Source organism: Artibeus jamaicensis, unplaced genomic scaffold, assembly GCF_021234435.1.
Source record: "Artibeus jamaicensis isolate MK-2021 breed Jamaican fruit bat unplaced genomic scaffold, CSHL_Jam_final contig_332, whole genome shotgun sequence".
In the NCBI taxonomy this organism is placed as follows: domain Eukaryota; kingdom Metazoa; phylum Chordata; class Mammalia; order Chiroptera; family Phyllostomidae; genus Artibeus; species Artibeus jamaicensis.
Genome location: NW_026521788.1, coordinates 4,792,957 through 4,817,779, shown reverse-complemented (window position 1 = coordinate 4,817,779; position 24,823 = coordinate 4,792,957). Strand labels below are relative to the sequence as shown.

The 24,823-nt window shown below is 37.3% G+C and overlaps 1 protein-coding gene across 1 annotated transcript in view; it reads left to right on the top strand.

Moving 5' to 3' along the window:
• LOC119057753 (lipase member K-like) overlaps positions 1-24,823 on the top strand; it is an 87,510-nt gene that overhangs the window by 20,265 nt on the left and 42,422 nt on the right. The window contains exon 7 of the mRNA XM_053663984.1: positions 6,283-6,400. Within this exon, the coding sequence (XP_053519959.1) occupies positions 6,283-6,400 (118 nt within the window). The remainder of the gene's footprint in view (positions 1-6,282; positions 6,401-24,823) is intronic.

Sequence of the window (24,823 nt, the reverse complement as noted above, 5' to 3'; positions counted from 1 at the left end):
CCACCCAGTACCCCCATTCCCTCCAGCAACACCCCCCCTCATGCTTAGTTCACGTCCATGGGTCATGCATGTAAGTTCTTTGGCTTCTCCATTACTATTCTTAATATCCCCCTGTCTATTTTGTACCTACCAACTATGCTTCTTAATCCCTACACCCTTTCCCCCATTCCCCCTCTTCTTCCTCCTAGCTAATAACCCTCCAAATGATCTCCATATCTATCATTCTGTTCTTGTTCTGGTTGTTTGCTTAGTTTGCTTTTGTTGATTCAGTTGTTGATTTGTCGCTCACTGCCTTCTCCTTCAGACACATGTAGAGTCTTGGGAGCCAGAAAAGCTTATTGCTCCCTCACAACCCGCTACTCCAGGGCACCAGGCACTGTGGTGAGCACTCAGGAACATAGACATCCTCATACATTTTCAAAGGGCAGGGTTGGGTTTTGTATATTAACTAGACTATTATCTTTAAGGTTAGAGACCCTGGTCAAAGACAAATATAAAGAAGCCTTGCTGATTACGTGTATTTGCAGGCGGTTGTCTAACTATCTAGTCTGAACATTTTAAGCATTGTATTTATGCAAGAGAACTTTTTTTAAAATCTTAGGCTTCTTTATTTGAGCCATACTACATAATAACTTGCATTATACTTTTAGTTCAACAGTTTTATATGTTTAAGCCATCAAGAATCATTTTTAATGTTTTCTAAATCATTCTTAATCAACACAACTTCTTTGGCCAATATTTGTGATTGTTAAAAGTTAAAGTTGACACCCTGGCTGGTGTGTCTCAGTGGATTCAGTGCCGCCCTGTGAACCAAAAGGTCACCATTTCGATTCCCAATCAGGGCATATGCCTGGGCTGCAGGCCAAGTGCCCAGTTGCGGGTATGGGAGGGGCAACTGATAGACATATCTCTCCCACATCGATGTTTCTCTCCCTCTCTTTCTCTTCTCCCCTCTCTAAAAACAAATAATAAAATCTGTTTAAAAATTGACAACTCAATAGTATGTCAAATTGAGTGCAGTATTTAATTTTTAGATGTTCATTTTACATCTTGATGATGTGAGGATATTAAAGACATTATATCAATTTAATCAGTAGATGAGTAATTTGGCCATTGTTGAAGTTTTTTATATAAGAAGTAATGCAAGATTAATGATAATACTAAACTCCCAGAGGAACATAATCATATTTCTTAGGGGACCATGAACATAATTTGTGCTGAGCAAAATTGATATTTGAATTATCAGGTTCATTTTTTCTTTAATCCAACTGTGCATTTTGAAAAATATTTTTTTATTTTCAGAGAGAAGGGAAGGGAGGAGAAAGAGTGGGAGAGAAATGTCAACGTGTAGTTGCCTCTTGTGTGTCCACTACTGGGGACGTGGCCCGCAACCCAGGCATGTGCCCTGACTGGGAGTCAAACCGACGATCCTTAGCTTCACACAGGCCTGTGTGCAATCCACTGAGCTACACCAGCCAGGGTGAATTTATAAAGACAGAAATATTTGTTATATATTGATCTATATAAGTGTGTCTACTTGAATTAGGTTTTATTCTTCTGAGATTTGATGTATTTTTCTTCTATTTTTATAACTACATAAAATTCTTGATTAGTAGATGACAAATCTGTTTATTAATTTGGCATTTTTGTCATAGATGTTTAATAGGAAAGTGTTGTATCTTTTATTCTCCCTTTTGAGAAACAATAGATCAGTGCTCTAGTGTCATATGAACTGGGTGTATTGATATATTACATTGAATAATTTAATTTCACGTGAACCAACTTATTGAATTAACCTTTAAGAATACTCTTGTTAGCCCTGGCTGGTGCAGCTCAGTGGATTGAACGTGGGCCTGTGAACCAGAGGATCGCGGTTTGATTTCCAGTCAGGGCACTTGCCTGGGTTGCAGGCCAGTTCCCGGCAGGGGACACATGAGAGACAACCATACGTGGACATTTCTCTCCCTCTCTCCTTCCCTTCCCCTCTAAAGATAAATTTTAAAAAATACTGATTAAACTTCATAGGCTACTAACATTTATTTTCAAATTATAAACACCTCAAATAATGTTTGGATTAAACTAAGTAACTCTCTCTGGGGATATCCTAAGTAGTTCCTTATAAATGTTGGCCTAAGCTCATCCTAAAGAAACATTTATAGTGGAGAAGACATAGTCTTTACCGATAGACTTCCTAGTGTCAAATACGAGCTCAATTGCTTTCTACACACAGGTTGGGGAAGTCCTCTTTCAGCCTTGGCTTGCTCATCTATAAAATGAAGAGTATAATGCTACTTACCTCATCGAGTTAGAATGAGTGTTTAATGAGATGATACTAATTATAACTGCATTTATCCAGGGTTTACTAGATGGCTAATATGCTGTTAAGAACTTTACTTTTATTATCTTGATGAATTCTCGTAATAACTTCAGGACATGCATTATTACTGGCCCTGTTTTATAGGAGAGGAAACCATCTTAGCGAAGGTAACCCACTTGTACATGTAACAGGTAGTGCCCAGCAGTGTGAGCACTCTGAAAATACTACTTACTGTTATTATCTTAGAGCTTGTCATCCTGCCCCTGAACATCTTCGAGCACATGTATGAGACTGGGCTGTTGGAATGTTTGATAACTCAAACTATTGGTCAGATGCCCTCACTTTACAATAACAATTACTTAATGAAGTCAATAGATGTTATAAAATTATGCATTCCTGAAATACTGGATCAAAGCCTTCTGGTTTGAGTGTTAAAACACTACTCATTGGTCTTTACATATTGGTTTGTCCCTTCCCAAAATATGATTGTGAAGATGTGGTTTAGTTTTTAAAAATCCATTTTTAAGAGATTCTATTATATCTAACTGTTTGCTAAATAAGAGACTAAGCTATTAGGCTAGAGGGTCAGATTAGGTCTTGAGGGTTCTAGTCTGGGTTTACAGTAAGTCAGGCACTATGCTAAGTACTCTACATGAATTATGACAAATGGTTTTATGCCTCTGTTGAAATATCATCGTCAACAAAGAACTCATCACTTTTCAAAGAATCTTACTTGAATCCAATGGTCTGGATTCTACAAATCTTCACTGTATAGAATTAGAATCTTTTCATGCATGACCTCCAAGTATTGCTCCTAGTATGCAATAGTTTCTTAATAAAATACATTGAATTATTTATTTCTGGCACACTAAAAACAAATTGATATAAAACTGTTCTCCACATGGCATTTCTTCAACTGTGTGAAGACAAATATCCCTTCTCCTTGAAGCTTTTCCCCCAGCTTAATATCTGAATGTTCTCAAACTTGTTGTATGTGATTATAACATAAAGGAAGTTTTGATGTTCTGGGTCTAATGTCAGATATTCTTTATGTGCTGAGAAACAAGGATAATTGCCATCAGAAGAGCAAAATGGTAGCGTGCTGTCGAAATGATCATTTGGAAAAAGAAAGCTTGTAAATTGTAATTGTATTCAAAATGTAAAAGTTGAAAGGATTATCAGTTCAGGTCTACTGACTTTGAGTGTATGTGAAATCCCTAGTTATTGTCTCAGAAAAAAATGCTAACCAGTTGCTCCAAGGATCACATGTTAAAAATTTTAGGTTGGAAAACCCCATTTAAGCTGGAACTCACTTGGTTTTTATGAGAGATTAGATATAGTAAGTAAGCTCATCAGTTAAGCTATTTTCAACCCAAAACATTTTATTTGTCTCATAACAAATACATCTTGTGACTGTCCTCTTGGCCTGTATTATTGTACAACTACAAAAAAAGCCTAACAATTCTGGTGTTTTATTTTTACTTTTTAAATTATACATTTTCATTTTCATAAATGGTGCTATATATACTATACTATATACACTAAATACATTGAATTCTATGCCTTGCTATTATAATCCCTCTGGGATAACTTGTTATATAAGCACACACAGATCTACCTTACTGTTTTCTTTTAAACAATATGCATGGCATTCTGTGGTGTAGTTGCAAATAATTTATACAATTATGTTCTCTACTGATGGGCATTGAATTTGTTACAAATATTTCCTATTATAAACAGTGCTGTAATGAACATGGTAATACATATATGTAGGCATATTTATAATTATATTTGAGGTTAAATTTCTAAATGTGGATTGGAAGGGACATGTATTTTAAATTTTCATATTTTGTAAATTTTTGTAAGTATTGTCACATTCCTCTTAAAGATCTTTCAAATATTTATACTTTCACAAACATTTAAGTGTCTGTTTTATAACTTTACCATTACTGTAACTTATTAGACTTTATTTAATAGATGAAAACTGTTGCAACATTGTAGTTTTAATTTATATTATATTGATGAAAAATGAAATTGAGAATTTTTGCAAATGTTTTTAAGTCTTAAGCTTTTAAGATGCTTTTATTTCTATGAAATGTTTTTACGTACTATACCAATTCAGTTGCTGTTGGTATTTCCTTTTTTACCCATTTTTAAAAGCTAATTAAGTATTGAATAAATTAACCTTTTGTAATAAGAGTTGCAGATATTTTTTTGGATTTTGACATATGTTTTCTGACTTTTTAAAATAGCTTGCAAAAGCCTGCCAATTTTGGTAAAACAATTATGTGAAAGATTGATCATCGAAACAATAGCACTCGGTCAACTTGAAATCACCATTAAATTTTCTAAGAACTAGTTGCTATTTCTTACCTGTAAAATATGAGGGGGTTGAATAGAGAAATTGCTACAATCATTTTCAAATCATGATACTGATGTTCCTTTTAATTGCTAAACACTTGTGAAAAAAAATTTATTTTATCATCCAATACATTGTCCATTTATATATGTCAAGGCCTATTTAAGAACTTTTGATAGGTCATCTCATAGCAAAATATTTAAAGAACAAACACTTTCCTAATATTATATTCACATGTTACTCTAGTTATAGCAGCATTTTGAGAAGGTAGAAGTAGCTTTTATTTATTTTATTTTTTAAATATATTTTATTGATTATGCCATTACAGTTATTCTATTCCCCTCCTTCATTCCCCTTCACCCTGCACACCCCTCCCCCACCATTCCCCCCTTTAGTTTATGACCACGTGTCTCAAGTTCTTTAGATTCTGTATTTCCCCTACTATTCTTGCCCCCCCATCTATTTTCTACCTACTATCTATGCTACTTATTTTCTGTACCTTCTCCCCCCTTCTCCTTCTCCCACTCTCCTGTTGCTAACCCTCCATGTGATCTTCATTTCTATGGTTCTGCTCCTGATCTAGCTGTTCTCTTAGTTTGTTTTTGTTTTAGGTGTGGTTCTTAATAACTGTGAATTTTCTGTCCTTTCACTGTTCATCTTTTTTATCTTCTTTTTCTTAGGTAAGTTCCTTTAACATTGCATATAATAAGGGCTTGGTGATAAATGCACATAATTACCTCAAATCAATAAATATCTTGGAGACTATTAATATTAAATAAAATGATATTAAAAACATTATGATAGCTTTGAATACATATTATATTGAGAGTGAATCTACAAGAGTCAAATGCTCACACAGTGCCTCATCCCCCAAGTCTGAACTCTCAGAATAAGTTGGCCAAAAGAATCACTGTTTGATTCCCAGTCAGGGCATATGCCTGGGTTGCAGGCCAGTTCCCACCAAGGGATAAACGAGAGGCAACCATACATTGATATTTCTCTCCCTGTCTCCTTCCCTTCCCCTCTAAAGATAAACAAATAAAATAATTTTTAAAAGAATATAATATTCTGCTAGAAAATTAGAATACTTTTAAATTAATTTTCATTCAATATCACTTCAAATAGAAAATATTCTCAAGCGAAAGGAATCAAAAAGACTGAAAACATACTAAGCATTAAAATGTCTTTACTAGTATCCATATGTCCCAGGTTTTGGCACAAAATAATATAATAAAACTAAGCATTTCCCTACTTAACATGAAGATAAAATTAACAGAAAATAGGAGTGCTATGAAAATGTAATGGGTTAACCATGGCAGAAATTATTCTACTTCAGATAGATGTGGTTATTACTAACAGTGGCAAATTTAATATCTGCACTTGGAACTACACATGATTTCTTCGGAGGATCAAATCCTGCAAGCCCCAAAATGACTATGAATGCTGTAAGTACTGGAGGACTAAAAAACCTATAAAACCAAGAGATTATCATCATTTAGAATTATAGTAAATTTAAGCTTTTACATGCTCAATTAAATATAATAATATCTACTTATTAGATGCATTTAAGAAGTGAGCTAAAGAAGTTTTTGTTTTTCCTCATCAGAGTCAGATGATTTCTTACTGGGAATACCCAAGTGAAGAATATGACGGCATGACTGAAGGTGGTTATATTCTTGAGATCTACAGAATTCCTTATGGGAAGAAAAATTCAGAGAAAAGAGGTATAGCCTTCTTCCCCCTTTCCTTTTTCTTTCTATTTCTCTCTCTCTTTTCCTCCCTTCATTTTTTCCTTTTTATTTTCCTTCCCCTTTTTCCTCCCTTCCCCCCCACAAACACTTAATGACTCTTGCTTACTCTGGAAATGCAACACTAATGAAGTAGGATCTTTGGTCTTCAAGGAGATCATCAAGCAAATAAGATATATAAATAAACAATAGAGCTTAATAATATGTGATTGGAGCAATGCTAGATTTGTGCACAGGCTATAAAGCTAGAAGTCCTGACATAGGCACCTAACTAGAAGTTAAGGAAAGCTTGCTCTTTGAAGATAAAAAAACAGATCTCAGTCCTAGAGGATCAAGGAGAGTGAACCTGGGTGTGTGTTACAGAGGGGAGAAAAATAAAAACTTATTTACTAAACAGATAAAAGTCATTTTTGCTAATACTATTAAAATTTATCTTTTTCAGATTGTAGAAATATTGTGAAGAACAAAAAATATGAAAGTAAGCAAGACCACTTAAATTAACATCAAGCTGAATTTCTTTAAAATATATTTTTAACAGTTTTGGGAGGTGTTATTGGCATACAATAATCTGCACCTACTTAAAGTGTACATTTTAGTAAGTTCTATCATCTTAGAAACTATTACCATGATGAAAATAAAATATTCAAAAATAGTCAACTCAGTGAAGCAAACCATTTAATTCTTGGGTCGGCCCGTAAGTGGGGTATGATGGAGTCTCTGGGGATCTCCAAGGTGGGGCAAACAGTTTTAGCCATGTTGATGGAGTTTCAGATATGGCACCAGTCTGCCGGCTTTTTGACTCTGTTGTGGGAGGGTTCAGAAAAGGGACATTGGTCTCTGCTTGCCTTTATGTCTGGGAGAAAGCTGTCCCCCAGCTCTCACCTTCATGCCAGATGCTTCACTTTCTCCCTGTATGTCACTGGTGCCTTTCAAGCTGCTACCTCAGTGCTGGAACTCAGAGGGAGTGAGTCTGGTTAAGTTTGTATGAGCATTCTTTGAGAAGAACTACTTGGGACTCCAGAAGTTTCTTTCACTGACTCAATCTCTGCTTGTTTTTCCAGACAGAAGATATGGGGACTTATCTCCTGGCACTGGAACCCTGGGTTGGGGGACCTGGAGTGTGATTGGGACTCCTCACTCATGAGATATCCCTCCTGAATTTTTACTATTTACATGTGGATGTTGGACCAGCCCATTCCACATCTGCACCTCTCCTACCAGTCTGGATGGATGTGATTTCTTTAATTTTGCAATTGTTAGATTTCTATTAAACTCAATTTCTGATGGTTCTGAGTAATGGTGGTTCAATATTTTAGTTGTAATTTTGATGTGGTTGCGTGAGGAGGTGAGCTGTGTTTGCTTATGCCTCCATCCTGACCGGAAGTCTTCCCACTTTTATTTTCAAAAGTTCATTCTGGCTGAGTTGTGAAGAATACAATAGAGAGGGACATAGTTCATATTAAATGCAGCGTAACAGTGCGTACAACTGATTATTAAGTCAGACATTGCTTTAGGGATACAAATAATCACCAGCTTCAGGTATTGTTTCATTTTGATTAAATTGTGGCTTTAATGCTGTGCTTCAGAAATGATGTCAACTGATTATAAGGAGCACCCCAAAAGCACCTGACAGTCACTAATGCTCTATAAGCAGCAACACTTAGAGAATCTAGTTTTCAATTTCTCAAACAGACCCTTAGGTATAAATACGTTTGACTTTCAGAAATTATATCAAGAAATACGTTGTTTATTTTGTCCTTTTTTTCTTGCAGCTTTGATGAAATGGCTAAATATAACCTTTCTTCCACAGTTGACTTGATGTTAAAGAAAACTGGACAGGAGAAGCTACATTATGTTGATCATTCCCAGGGCACCACCATTGGTAGGTAAAAGCAGTTGAAGCAGGTGGTTTCGTTGACGTAGACTTCTTTCTACTGGTTACACAGGCATGTTGGTCATCATGCTAATCATTTTCCACTCATTATATAATGTAATATCAACAACAATGCAAGGATATAGGAACAATTATTATTCCTATTGTGCATGTGGTGAAAGAAAACAGGGGTAAATACTTTGCGTAAGGTAACACAGTTACTACAAATAGGGTAGCTCAGATATAGCCCAGGCGTTCTGACTGCCAACCCATGCTCTGAAACGCTGTGCACTCACAGCCTCTGGACTGAACTGATCTCACTCATTCAACCATATTAATGGATCACCTAGTATGTGTCCTAGAATACAGCAATAAATAAAATAGAGTAAAATCTTTGTCTTCCTACTATCAGTGTGATAATAGGGATCCACTAGTGGGAGGAGGCAGAGAAAATACTAAAGATTAAAAAAAATACAAAGTCTGTTAGATAATGGTAATGTTATGGGGAAAGATATTGATATGGGAAACTTTGAAGAACCTCTGTTTAACCTTTATTTGCCCAGGCCCCAGGCGCCCTAGGGAGAATGATGGGGCTGTCTGGGTTAAGTAAACAACGGCTCATTAGCTAGGACTGAGATTAACACCCCTGCTGTTAAAAACTGACCTCCGAATTTAGCCTTTGTACTCTGCTTCTGCCCCATAGCTAGAACTAACTTCCTCATTCCGCTTCTATATCCCACTTTGCTCCATAGATAAGAAGACCCTGTAAACTATAAAAACCCTAAGAATCCTTTGTTCGGGGCTCAGAATTTGAATACTGACTCCTCTGGGCCCATGCACGTTAAATAAACCTTGTACTCCAGAAACCCTCGGTGTCTGGTTGCTTCATTTCCCTGCAACAATATTAAGGGACATCAAAAGGATACACAACAATTTTACACAGGGAAGAGCACCAGTCACTCTCTGAGTAACAATACGAAGGAGGTCAAGGAGTGAGTCATATGCACGGCATATCTGGAAGACTGATGTTCCAGGAAGAGGGACTGGAAAGTGCAAAAGGCCTGAGGCTGAGCTACATTTGCATGTTCAAGGAATGGAATTAAGGCCTACTCACTGTGTAGATGAATCAGATTAAGAATGAGAGACAGAGAGAGAAATGAGACTGGGAGAGAAGTTGAGGAGGGCAGACTGTTCAGGGATTTTTGGCTTTTGTAAGGATTTCAGCTTTCACTTTACATGAAAGAGGAAATTACAGAAGAGTTTTGAACAGAGGAGTTACATGATCCTCTACAGAATCAGGAGTAATGTGATGCTGTTAACAAGATCCCTCTCATTACTGAAGGTGACAGAGCTGGAGCAGAGAAACCAGTTAGAGGGCTCTTACACTAACCCGTCTGAGAGATAGTAGTGACCTAGATGAGTGGGTATGGCTACCTGGGGGGTTAATAATAAGGATTAGGCTCTCTGTTTATTTTAAATATATTTTGGAGGTGGCATCAAAAGGATTTGCTTAAGTATGGGATATGGGTATAAGAGAAAAAGAGAAGTCAAGGATGATGGCAAGATCTGGGGCCTACGCACCTGGAGTAATGGGGATGTCATTATCCAAGATGAAGAAAACTATAAGAAATGATGATGTGACCAGGGAGAGCAGGAGCTCAGTGTTGGACCTGCTGAATGTTAGGTGCCTAATGGAGATTCAAGTGGAGGGGTTGAACTGTCAATTATAATAAAAATTTGGAGTGCACAGGAAAGGACTGGACTGAAGATACAAAATGTGAGTCATCAGTAAATGAGACAGGATGCAATAACCAAAGGAGAAGTGCAGACAGAGAAGAGGAGGAGTCCAAGGACTAAGCCCTGGGCCACTTTTAGTTTAGATGAGGAGGAAACAGGAAAAGAAACTGGGAAATAATAATGACTGGTATCGGGAGAACCGGGAGTTTCTGGTATTCTGGAAGTCAAGGGGAGAAAGTGTCTTAAGAGAATGTGGCCAACTGTGGATAATGCTATTGTTAAGCCATGTGTAATGAAGTCTGAAATCTGACCACTGGATTGGGCAGCCTAAAAGTTGTAGGAGACTTTTATAATGGCACCTTTGAGGGAGTGGTTGAGATGGAAGCAAGTTAGTTCAAAAGAGCATGAGAGAAAGTTGTAAAGGAAAGAAGTAGGGTGGAAAAAGGAGCAAATGAGGCATCATATGGGAGAAATAAGGGCATGTTTTTATGATGATGCTCACTCTCAGCTGACTACTTTATTCCTACTATAATTCTGAGCTCTGTCAGAATGTCCATATATAGACTCATATACAGGAAACTGGATGAAATTGTTGACAGGAGCCTATAAAAGTTCTCTTCTTATTGTTGGTTTCTTCTAAAGTATGCACCTGTAGAATTTTATTTTATTTTTTTAAAGATTTTATTTATTTACTTTTAGAGAGAGAAGAAGAAAGGGAGAAAGAAAGGGAAACATCACACCATCAAACATGGTTGCCTCTCTCGCACCCCCTACTGGGGACCTGGCCTGCAACCCAGGCATGTGCCCTCACTGGGAATTGAACCAGTGGCCCTTTGTTTTGCATTCTGGTACTCAATCCACTGAGCCACACCTGCCAGGGCTCACTTGTAAAACTTTAGAAGAAAAGATCAGTGAAACACAGATTCCCAATGTCCTTATCATTGTGTAATAGGTCTTGTTCCCAAGGAGATGAAGATTAATACTCAGGATACTGTTTAAAAAAACACCTTTAGGGGAAAAGTCAAAAAAGCAGACTAGACAATAAGAAGCTGGATTGGGATTCAGTAACAAAAAAAGTGACTCAGCCACCTCTGTATGCAATAGCTCTTCTTGAGCAACTGGGCTTTTTTACCCATCTTGTGGATGAGTCATTAAATGTAGGCTGCCCCAGGAAGGAAGCATACCCTTGGGTTCTCATGGAGAAAAAACAACTTTAGGGAGGACTCACCACCTATCCTGCCACTAGAGTTGACTAAGCGCCTTAGACTTGAAGGGGGATCTGGGCCATGCGGCTCGGCAGCAGTAACACCTGGTCAGCAATCAACTCAAAATCCTCTGTGAAAAAGGGGGAAATTTTCTAGATGACTAAGATCTACTCCCTCAATTTCCAAAACTGCACAAAAATTCAACCATTCTGGATGGAACTGTGCATGCACTTATGACACACTTTCCTGTCTTTTTAAAAAGCACATATTGAATATCATTTAACATCTTCTCATTGATCTAAGTTTATGAAATTATTGCATTGAGATGTAATACAGAAATTTCCTTAGAATTTCTTGAAATGAATAAAACTGCTTGTGCTAAACCAAATAACTTCAATCTACTACTCTTTTGAGTTATTTGAATACTGAATGTATCTATTTTTTTCATTTGATTTGTGAATAATTTGTCATTGTATTCAACATACTCATATATAACAGCAAGTATTTTCCATCTTCAAAGGTACATATTCCCAACTTCTGTGCAGTGGGAACTTAGATAGGTATCCTTGTTAGAACTGGGCCTAAAATAAGATCAAGCTTATTTTGAACAAGCACTGAGAAGTCGCCTGTCTCTTATGTGATTCTTACTCTGGGTGATGTGCTGGCTATAATGTGAAGACTTAGGCAACCAGATAGGAAAATCCCTTAATCAACTTTGTGCTCCTGGAGTAAAAACGTTTTTCATCAAAGAGAATCAGGCTATATATTATATAGGTGAGACTGTTGGATAAATCTGAAAGCTTTTTGTTTTGGGCCATTTTTGAGCCTCCTCTATACACCATTATCAAGAGTGAAAAATGATCATCCAGTGTAGTTCAACAGTATGGAATTTAACTTAAAAACTGTTTGATTATATCCTAACCTACTAATATGCTACCGTTTACAAAACCAATTAATTACAGAGTGAGCTGACTGTATTTACTACATGTAGGTATTTGAATTATCTTGGCTACTTGTTTGTCAAGCATTTACTTATTTGCCAATTATCCTGGTAAATGCTTTACATGGCTATTCACCTTATATTGTTCTTATACAACTAATGAAGCACTTATTATTATCTCCATAATTCAACCGAGGAAACTGAGTCTGTTAGGGTTTAGGTGACTTGTCCAAGGTCACAAGGCTAATTAATAAACCACATGGAGAAACCACCCCATGGCTATGGAGAAAGGGGGTGATGGATCCTCGCCCCTAGGCTTTGACAAACCCTGACTCCCCTGAGTCCTTGCAAAGTCTCCGAAAACTTCTTGACTATCTGCCTCCTCTGCCGAGCTTAAGCCTGAAACAATGACGAGGGTGGTGCAGCCCTGTGCTGGAAAGGGCGGGTACCCTGAGTGATCAGACCTAAGAAGGAATACGTAAAATCCTGTGAAGTCTGCTTTGCTAGAATGCTCTTAGTTAAATGATAAAGGTCAGAGCAGGAAATGAGTTTGTTTCCCAAAGTCTTGTAGCCCTTTAGCTAATAAACCCTGACTCAAAATAGGCCCTCATAGTTCTTCGTATGCTATCTACTGTTTGATCCTTACTGCCTGACAATGATTAATAAGCTGTTCCTGTATTCCTGCATAAATTAAACCCAATAAAAGCCTGTCTAGGCTAGGGTCAGGGCGCTTTCCCCTTGAGAGGGTGGCCAAGCCACTCTGAGGTGCTCCCCTTTTAAGGGAGTAGCTGTGTAGTCCCTTTTCCTCCACAGGACTCGGTAGTCCGTGTGAATTTGTATTTTCTCAGAAAAATTTTTCAGAAAAATTTATATTTTCTGCAAGTTTCTCATATCTCATCCATGATGCTGTGGGCGCCGGGAGCCAGTGCAAGCATCAACACTGCAGCTAAATATCTAAGCCTTAGTTTTGTGACTCCGTATTTCCTGATCTAATCTAACATAAGGAGCCTCTCATGATTTCTAGCTTTTTATTTAACCAACAGAGGGCTTAATTCCTAGGTGAGAATCAAGTTTATTTCTGAGTTTCTTTTGAAACACTCTTTTTCCATCATGATAAGACAGGCCTGTAGTATTAATAATTAATGATAATTAATAATTATATTAATAATGATGAATTTCTACCCTCCTATCAAAGTATCAGGGTATCCCTTTGAGAATGATTATTATGCAATGGGGAGATTTTTCCTCCTGGACTGGTTTGGTTACGCTTTCTGTTTCTGTCAAGTTTTTATTTTATTTACATAACCTGCAAATGAGCTAACTTTACTCATTCACAATTCACAGCTCTTTCTGGAATCTCTGTTATAGCCTATGAATAAACAGCATGGTGGAGTCAGAAAGACAAATCTGTCTGGAGGAGCTCTGATCGTCAGAGACACAGTAAGGTAGTTGTCATTTATTCCACAAGAAAACACAAGCACAAAGTCACTCTTGTGTTTTTCCAAGTTATTAAGGTACACTTCCTCCTTCAAAAGTATCTCTTGGGCCCTTGTTGTAAATGATCCACAGTATTACTCTTCCTGTATTTGATAGCTGAACTCAATGCATAGCACAATTGGGGAATTTATTTTTGGCTAATTACTGGGCAATTAATTTAGATAACTCCACTTTCAGTATGAAGTGGTTAAGATAGTAAAAAATAAGATATAACACAGCCAAACATGAGCTTTTAATAAAAAGAATCTTGATTCTTAAAATAGTTTAGTAAAATACTCATTGATCTTCTAATCTTGGTTACTCTATATAGAAAACATAAGCTTGGGCTGATGTGAAGATTTGTTTTCCTTACTGGTTATTTCTTACCCTTTTTTTCCTTCATTGCAAGGCAGAATACTATAACATAAACTTAGAGCTGGGTCTGAATCTAGATTCTGATTCAGTAGTAACGGTGTTAATTTCAGGTGGGTTTTCTATCATTGAAATTTTCGAGAATGTTTTGCACTGGTTCTTTCTTGCTACGTGTAAAGCTTTTACTCTAAGATCACAGTCCAATTTAATTTATTTTCCCATTTTAGCCCTTTAACATTTCTTTTTTTTTAACTTATGGCATTATCTTTATAATACATTTATATTATTTATCACTTTACAATTGTTTTGGTCTCTCTGTTCTGTTTTGTAGATCTATGGTCAATCTTGGTACTATACCACAGTTTTTAATTTTTAATAACCTTGAAATTTATTTTAAATTATAATTTGGTATGTCTCTTTTTGTTACTCTTCAATATTCTTAAGTAAATCATCTTGCCCTTTTATTCTTAGTAAAATTTATATTTTCTGCAAGTTTTCAAAAACATTCACTGAGATTTACATTAAAATTTCATTAAACCTTTTCAATAATTCAAATAATTTTTTCAAACAGAATCTCCTTATTCTAAATGTTATATGTCTGGACTTTCACCCAAGTTGTCTCGGATGTACCTTAGTATAATTGCATACTTTCCTGTTCAGGTCTCTTTCACTTTTTATTCAAGTCATTTACAGAAATTTTATGATACTGTTGTTAGACTGTATTCTGGTATATAGATAACTATTTATTGCTGGTATATCAGCTAAAGAGTTAGAAAATCACTTGTGGGGTTTTTTTCAAAGTATATTCACTTCATCCTCAGGGATTCTGAAACATCTAGAATAGAGCCCCCGCCTACATTACTTGCGATTATGTGTGTCATTCCTCAAGACTGGAGATGGGAGCCAATGGTAAGTGGCCCTGCAGTAAAACAAACCTATTGGGTTTATTGTGGGAGTTTTCCTATTTGTTTGTTTTTGCATAAATCACTTTGTTATTTTTCTTATTACTTCTCTAAGTTTTTCTTTTTGCATTGAGTATTTGTCTTCTAAAATAAAGTTGAAACATTTCCTTTAAGGCAAAAAGAAAAGTGCCTTTATTAACCACTCAGCAGTGAATCTAATATGTGCAAAAAACTGTCCCGAATGCTTTGGGAATACACAACCCTAAAGATCTGAACTTTACCTTCGGTCAGTCAAGCCTGGGTAGGAAGTGGCACTTGATAGTCAGTTAGTTGAGAAAAGCTGGAAACAGAGAAACAGCAATAAAATGTGTATTCATTGACCTTATTCATGGTCTGTCTGTCTGAACATAGCCATCATATAGTGAAAATATGATTGTTGAGGTAGAATGTGGAAGCAGGTATAAACTTAAATTCTGAAAAAAACAGTCAGACTTCAGCATTTCTGCACATCTCTACCCTTTTTTGTCTTCACAAATCAAGTGCATATGGAAATTTTATGTTGACCCAGGATGTACAGATAAATCATTGTCCTGAGGTTAGAAGAGGTGGAAAGAGAAGCTTTATTATCCGATCTGCTCCTTGGAAACAGTGTCAATAACCCTCTTCCTCAAAAAAAAAAAAAGAGGGTTGTGTCTTCTCATTTTCATAAAGCCAGCAGTGCCAACACTTAATAATAGGTTGTCTCTTAATGCTAATTTCTAAATTGTTCCTTAGAAACTTGCAACACATTTTCCTGTGAAAAGGATGCTTTACCTCAGATATTCTCAGACCTTAGCATATATTACAAATCTTCTGGAGACCTTGCTAAAACAGAGACCCACGTCCAAAAATGCTGGTCAGTAAGTCTGGAATGGGGCCCATTGAAATGGTATTTTTAATAAGATGGTGGCCCTTGGTCCATAGGAGCAGTCCAGTTTGAATAATCCCCAATGAATAGAAATGCATACACACTCATACACTGCCACATGAAGCCTCTCCTCCCCTCCACACAGCCTCAGGCAGCCACCAAGGGAAGAGGCAGAGATCCTGGCAGTGGGTTTGCTGTTAGTCAGACCCAGTGAGGTTTTGGCAATGGGAAAGGATTAAGCAATACAGATTAGGTGGAGGAGGTGTCAGCAGTTGCCCTACTGAAGGATTAGGTAGGAGAGGGAAGGCTTGCCATTTGGCTCCTTTTGGCAACTGCTTTCATCATGGTCTATGAGAATACATCCAGCCATCACAGTGACTTCTGGGCAAATGGAGTGAATTCCATGGAAAGGAAAAAAAGAGATTTAAAAACATTAACTTCCCAGAATGGTTCTTTCCCGATTCTTGTCAACTCACAGTGATACCACCTTTTCCGACCATAGTTGAACATGTAATCTAGACCCCTACTAAAGAGGAAAAGGGACTGATATTTATTTAACATCTACAAAATATCAAGCACAATCCTAGGCATATTGCATGCATCGTCCGATTTACTTTTTGTTCTCATTTTACAAGTAGGAGCCTAGTTAAAGAGAACAAGTCCATAGCTCCCACCTCTGCCTGGATTAGTGGCTTTAAATAAAATATTTCACCTCTTCAAGCAATACTTTTAATCTGTAAATGAAAGCAATCATTCATACTTTGTAGGATTATGGCGAGGATTAAAATATATAAGTCAAAAACTTATCCCATAGTTGATGTTCAATAAATAGTAGTTACATCATCATAATTACCATTATTGTCTTCATTATCCAAAAATGTTAAGAAACCTCCAGAGGAGCTTATTTTTGCATTCATTGGTTGAGTCTTATATGTTCCCTGACCAGAGATTGAGCCCATAACCTTTGGCATATCAGGATGGAACTCTAATTGACTGAGATACCTAGCCAGGGCTTTCTTAAGTCTTTTAGATTTTCTACACATAAAATTTTGTCACCTGCAAATGGAGACAATTGCATTCTTCTTTTCTAATTATGATGCCTTTTTTCTTGTCTGATTACTCTGGGTAGTACTTCTAGTACTAGGTTGAATAGGGGTGGTGAGAGTGGGAACCCTAGTCTTATTCCTGGTGTTAAAGGAAGAGATTTCAAACTTTCTCCACTGAATACTATGTTAGCTGTCCTACAGTTTTCTAGTAGTGTCCTTTTCTGGCTTTGGTACTCAGTAATGCTGTCCTCCTATAAAAATATTAATTTTCAAGTTGTTTATACAGGCAGGCAACATGGCCAATTGGTCTACAGAGGAAATATTTTGTGTAGAGAAGGAATTTTATTTTTGTTTCTTTTCATTTTATAGAATGAACAGACTTGCATCTTTTCTGTATGTGTAGCTTATTGAATAATAAATAAGCAGATAAATATTGATTTAGAAGCCTCATTTGAAATGAATGATAAACTATATTTTTGGAACGCATAGACTGTGTCTACAAATGACATTTGAACTATTAGACCTATAGCGAAATACCAAATATCTACATAATAGAATAATTAGGCATTTGGTGCTATATGAATTAAATGTCTTAATGAGGGGCTAAATGTCATGATATTTATCTTTCACCAGCTAGTTTTTTATACATATTATAATTTCTCTAAACATCAGTTTCCCAAGCTATAAAATGGGCTTTATATTAACTTAATTAAGCAGAGTTTTGGTGACAATTAGAGTTAATAGGTTATTAGTCTCAGGACCCTTTTCCTAATACTGTGGCCTCTTAAATCCCCTACAAAATTTTAAAAGGAGATTTGGGGGCTTGCAAAATCCTAGGTTATTTCACTTCATCATAAGCCAGAACATGTGAGTGTTTTAATCCATATATAAATCTGAATCATTGAGCAAATTCTGACAAAGATCTTGTGGTCCCTCTATTGGGGACAACACAGAAAAGCGTATTTCACTGATTTCAAAATGTGTTTTTTACATTTTTATATATCTTATATATTCTTCTTATAACTGATGATGTCTTACAAATATGATTGACATTGTTTTCTCTTCCTAGGAAGGTATATTGTAATGAAGAAGACATTTTACAAATGGAGATATCTTAGATTCAAAAAATGTTGTAAGAGCTTCAGGGTTTTGTTTTTTTTTTTTCATTGAATACCCAGTCCCTAGGAAAATTACATGCCTTAATAAATTGCTACATTCATTAGCAGGGGGAGTAAGTTTTGATATTTGTCTTGTCCATGGGTGTAACACAGGAGCTTCAAACCCGAGCCAGGAAACTGCTTAAGTACACATGGTTTGTTTCAAAAAAAAGAAAAAAAAAACAAACCCCACGCAGTGCACTAGGCGACAAGGACATGCAGTTTGTTACTCACGTTACAGGGAAGTGCACTGGCACAGTGGGCTGGCGCGAGAGAGACCGTACCTGCTCCAGTCTGAGGCTCGTTATTAGGGGTCCCAGACAAGGGAGGTACATGTTCTACATGTGACCCTAAACTACACTAAGTGTGTACAAGGGTCAAGAAGCAGTCACAGGGCAAGAAGCTACTCCCAGAAAGAGATAAAGAGGGAGATATGATCCATTCCCAAAACAACGCATTCTTTCTGTACAGTGGCCATCTGACCAACCCTCAGTCATGGTAGGGGGAAGGGCCATGTCCATTGACCCACAGTGGGCCTTGTTTTCCTCTGACTCATGATCTCCAGTGTACCCCAGGCATTCAAGACACCCGATGCATAGACACACAGGCACACACAGAAGGTCTTCAGTGCACAGCACTGGAGGATTACATTCCTTAAAATCGAGACCTTAAACCTCATGCTAGTCTAGTTCCTCACCAATAGGCCCATAAGAAGACAAATCTCAGGGGCTAGTACACCAAAGCAGTACGTCACAACAAAGGAAGGTCATTAGGCAAACATCAAGGCATTTCACCTCCTTGATGAAACAATGCCAAATTTCTGGTTCAGACCTAAAGACACAGATTTTTATAAGGACTTAAATTTTTAGAACAGTTTTATGTTTACAGCAAAATGGGAAGAAGGTACAGAAAATTCCCATACATTCCCTGTTCCCAGACATGCATAGGCCCCCCCCACCAATTATCAACATCCCCCACCAGAGTGGTACATTTGTCACAATGTATGAACCTTCACTGACACATCATAATCACCCAAAGTCCACAGTATATATTAGGGTTCATGCTTGGTGCTGCATGTTGTATAGGTTTGGACAAATGTATAATGACATCCATCCATCACTACAGTATCATACAGAGTATTTTCCTTACTGTATCAATCCTCAGAAGGCATAGATTTTACTTTATTTTTAAATTTTTATTTATTGATTTTAGAGAGAAGAAGAGAGAGAGAAACATTGATTTGTTGTTCCACTTATTTACATTCATTGCTTGATTCTTGTATGTGCCCTGATCAGACATCAACTCCCAACCTTGGCATAGTGGGACAACACTGACCAACTGAGCTACATGACCAGAGCTGAGAGCGTAAATTCTAAAATGTGTCCAGATTGGGACCCAGCTGCACTTCGTCCCAAATGTTCCCTTTAAGACCTGTGTGGCATTAGTCATCAGTGTATCAGCCCACAGCTTGAGTCAAACAGGAGTTGCTCTGTTCTTTCCCATGCTCAGCCCTGCTACCCTGGAGATCTCAGAAATCCTGATGGAAGAGGAAGAGGATGTGCTCTGAAAGCACACCTGCTCCTCCGGCGTGGTGAGGCAAGGAGGAGGAGCAACGGAGCCAAAGGGGCCTCATCCCTCAAGGGCTCTAAAGCCACTACTAAGTTAGGGAAATGAAAAACATCTTTGTCCTGCTATTTTGAGATCTTGGGGTTGAAAAATAAGTTTCGAGAAGAACCCAAAGGCACAAATACGAATGTAAAAGTAAAAATGCGAACAGAAAATGAATTTTGTTCAATTAGTTAAATCATAGATGAGATAAATTTTTTAATGAAAGATTGAACCTTGGCTGGGGTAGCTCAGTGGATTGAGTGCAGGCCTGCAAACCGAAGGATCGCAGTTTGATTCCCAGTCAGGGCACATGCCTGGGTTGTGGGCCACTTCCCAGCAGGGGACACACAAGAGGCAACCATCCATTGATAGTCTCTCCCTCTTTCCTTCCCTTCCCCTCTAAAGATAAATAAATTAAAATCTTTTTTAAAAAAATGAAAGTTGACAGACATAAGTACATCACAATTAGCACAATAAATAGAGAAATGGGTACTCTCAGCATTGTTGACAAGAGTATACAACCTATTTCAGAACAATCTGTCAACATAGAGTAAAATTGAGCAACCATATATCCTATGACCTAAATGTCTTGTTCCTAGAAATATGTCTCAAAGAAATTCTCACATAATTATTGGAAAGTGTAAATGTTGATGTGTATAAGGGCAGGGAATTTGAAGAAATGAAAGTATCTGTCCCTGAGGGATGGGATACTTTTAAAAATGGCTATTGTGGAATTTGATGGGACAGTAAGAAAAAAACAAACCCCCTGTGCACATGTGCTGTGTTCTCCCAAATGGGGCTGACTCGATAGATGTGTGACTCAGGCAGTAGCACAGGGCACCACACTATGTTGAATACTTTGCTACTGTCATCGTGAAGTTCTTTACAGTTGTTAACAAGGGGCTCTGAATTTTCATTTTGCACTGGCCTGCACATTTTACGTAGCCAGTCTTATTTGTAAGCCTAGTGTAGGAAACACAATGATATTTATCATAGAATACTATATACTTTACAATGATGTGTCACAATTATTTTTTAGGAAGGAAAGGAGGTTAAATGTATGAGGGTGGGGGTCAGGAACAGAAACAAGCTTAAAATTAAACAAGATAAGAATAAACACAATAGTAGAGGGTCTATGAATGAGTAACTGATTCCCTGTCAAAATATGCAAAATATAAAGATTTGGATTTGGGGAGAGTGAAAGATGTATTACAAAAAACTTTTGGTAAAATAGTTCAATATCAACCATGCAATACTTGAAAAATCTACCTTTCCATTTCTTTTGCTCAAGAATATCTGATTTTATAGCATAGGCTAGATTCCAGTTGTTTATATACTGCCAACACATGAACTATTTTTCTAGTTGGTTCTGTCTCTTCAGAGATTCAAAATGGTGTGCTAGTGTAATGTACTACTTTGTAAGTGGAATTGTCTATTACAAATACAGATACATGTGGACAAAAAGGGAACACATAGTAAACCTGGTAAGTTCAAGTGTGGCTGGCGTGGCAGCCTTAGTAGTAGCTCAAAGACCTAAAAGATGGTCTGAAATTGTAACTTACTAAAAGCAATTTATGGCAGTAGTCACATCCTAGCCTAGAATTTTCCCTGACAAAAGTCAATCTTCACCTTAATTAAGCCTATCTATTGTCTTTTTGCATCTATGATAATAATATACCTTTGCAATGCCAAAGTAATTTCTTTTTCCCTGACCCCTCAAACCAGGTGCCACACCAGAGCACCAAAGTAGAGACTACAAAACCCCTCATTATTGCTGAGTTAATTATTGACTGTCAACTGTCCTGTACCCTCCTATGTAAAAGAAGTATGTGTCTATTATTTTACATTTTATTCAATTTCAGAAGTTTTCCAGCTTTACTTCCTTCCTTCCTCATCTGTCACCAGTGGATTTTATGTAACCCACTTCCATCCTCTCTTTTGATTGTAATGTGTAAATTAGCGGGGTGCAGAGCTGCCACTCTCTGGAGCAGTCTCAGTTCCTTGAGATTTTGCTTCCTGGCAATGGTCAGTTTGGCTCAAATAAACTCGCAAAAATTCTCTACAGATTTGACTGTTTCTTATGTTGACATTATATAAAATGCTTCTAATAAAGCAAACCTGTATAAAATTTTAATTAAACTGCTGGAACTATTATAGCATTACAAAGAAAATTACAGACCCAAAACAGTGTCACTGGTGCTAAAGCATTTGATACCACAAGTAGATTTTATACTTGACCTAACTGCAGCTTCAACCTTCATCAGAAATGTGATCCTAATCCGTCTAGAATTTTCTGGTCAAGTGCGTGGGTCCTCTTTACTCACCCACCCCCTTAGAGGGAAAAGAGACAATCTTGCATGGTCCCTTGCATAAAACCTTTGCTGGTCCCTTCTCCCCCCCCCAAAAGATGGCACAAAAATAATCTCTTTTGCTAAAGCTCCCTTGCCCCACTTTTTTCCAATAAAAGCCTTTCATTGTGTACAACACCCCTCCCCATCCCAGAGTGCTTTTCTACTTATTAGACGGGGTGATGTCTGATTCATGAATCACTTCCATTTCCAGCTACAAATTAAACCCAATTCCACCTACAATTTTGAATCAGAGTACCTTAAATGTAGTTAAGAATTGACACAATGCAAAGACATTGAAGATATGTAAATCAGCCACATGCCTTTAAATCCTGGCCACCTGACTAAGAAATGCAAGTTGTGAAGAAAGGCATTGGCAGTCACCTCCTATGCTCGGAGGGGATGTCAACACAACATGCCTATACCAACAGTGAAAATTCAGAAATTCATTCAAGAATATTCTCTCTCTTCTTTAGATGACTTTTAAGCATGTAACATGTTAGTTTTAAAGTCATACTAGAAGTTTGGTTCGGTGAATTCAGCCAAACTAGATTTGCGGCCTCATAATTATAAGGAAGATAAAAACATAAAAATTTGTATAGTTCTAAAATTCCTCACAGTTTATCTAACACCAAACTTCCACCCAGTGCAGATGCAGGAGCTACTTGTGTGGTTGGGAAAGACCAGTTACGAAAAGAAAAAAGTCTGGCAGGTTTTTTTTTCTTTTTTCTTTTTGGTTTGTTTGTTTGTTTGCCTTTAGCTAGTTGGAAATCTCGAATGAGACACTGTCTTTCTAGGCTTCAGTTTAAAAAATGGGTACCTTTTTTTGCATTTTCTGCCAATCTGAATACCCAATTTACATAACAAGGTAGAGGAAATTAGATAAACCAAATTAACAAGAGCATTAATTGGAAGTGAATAGCATTATAGGTGTTGTGGCTGGACAATGCAAGGTGATTAGGCAGTTTACAGAGATGCTTAGATGACTGACTGAGTCACTGCATCCAGCTCTAGGTGAAAATTATTTTCTAAATTGAGACTCCGCATTCTACTTGGGATCTTCCAATTCATCTCACCCTTGAGGCACATGACTGGCTCGGCCTAAGCAGGGATTTTAGTTCATTGCAACTGGTTTTTTATTACTGCCTAAGAACTCACGTAATGAGGTTGCCTGGATGGCATCTGTTGCATGTGAAGCCATAATTAATCTGTTTCAGTTGAGAAATCGCTCATTGCAACATGCGTTGGGCTGTTGAGAAAAGAGCATGCTCTGCTGACAGCTGCCTCTGGAAGGGCAGGAATCACCTGAAGCTCCCAAGACTTGAAGACATATCCCCGGAGACTTCAGGTAATAACTATTGATCTATTTGCAGAGCCTGAGTCATGGTATTTCAGTGAGACATGGGAAATATTTGGAGGTACAAAACTTTACATGTTGGTGAGGAGCACTGTGTTTTGATTCTGTCAAGTTAAGCAAGAGATAACAAAAGAATATAATGTGACCACTCCAGATGGAGAAGACATATGGTGGTGTTTCCAGGCATGTTACTGTTGAGTTTTCTCTTTCAGAAAGCTGTGGTAGCACTCACAAAGCAGACAGTACTGTATCTGAATCTCAATGAAAGGTGGCATCACAAGTCTACACCTGGGAAGTACTAGTGACAGGTACTTTAAGGATTTAAAAGATCTTTCTGTGGGATTGTGCATTTAAGGGCTTGGGAAGTAATACTTGAATAATGTTTTTCCAAATGTTTAGCATTTACAGAATGCCTTTTATTGTCTCATTCCAATGGCTTTGAGCATGTGTATTCTTTCTTATGAGAAAGATCAGCTGCAGGGAAGCGTGGGGCCAAATGATTGATGGGAATCACTGCACTAAGGGACATTCCTGCTCATGGGAATTGTGAACACCCTTCTAATAGCTTGTGAGGGGCACACCATTTTCCTTTTCTGCTTCTTTGTAATGAAAGTCTTTCTGGGTGTAGAGTGAAAAAGTGGTTCACATGAATGTGAATGGTTTTTAAGTGTAACATGCTCCACTAACTCTCAGAATTGCAAAACTGCGTTGAAATCTGGGGAGATGAGGATAAGCCACCCTGATGGACTAATATTCCCTGCCCAGAAATTGAGAGGTGAAATAATTGTCCTTTAATTCTGTCTATCAAAGCCAAATGGCTGTTGTTTTATTTGTTTCCTATTCTAAAGAAACAAGAAATAAGTTATGAGACTTTGAAAAAAGAAATTGGTTCAAATGTACAATCTTTGTAGCACACTTAATACTTCAGACTGGAAATATGAGTGTGGAGCTAAATTTGCGGATGGGAATATGGTGTTAAAGGAGTCATTTTACTCTAATACAACTTGCTGTAATGTTCCTTCACTGGTCCATGTTAGTCTACTTTCATAGAAAAATGAACAAAAAATTATTCCCTCCACAGCTTCTCCTTTGTTATCTATTTTATTTTATTTTACTTTATTTCATTTTATAAACTTTGAAGCTACACATTTTCAGAGTTCAGGTGCTTCATCCTTAATATTGTAGAAGAGCCATGAAAATATTGTCCTCTAGTGTTTCACTGTATTTTTTTTCTCTCTTGAGCATTTTACTCCCCATTCATCCGAAAACTCTTCTGCTAACTCTGGGCTTGGAGCATAGAGCTATTGGCCTCTCAATCCTATTTAAAGATCTTGTCAAAGGTGCCCAATCCTTCTTCATTTGACACAAGGAACTAAACCCAAATCTGAAATGTGTGGGCCTGGGTATCCTATTGTACAATGATCTCCTTTCATTCACTTGTTAATAGTCTCCTCACTCTTCCTGATTCATT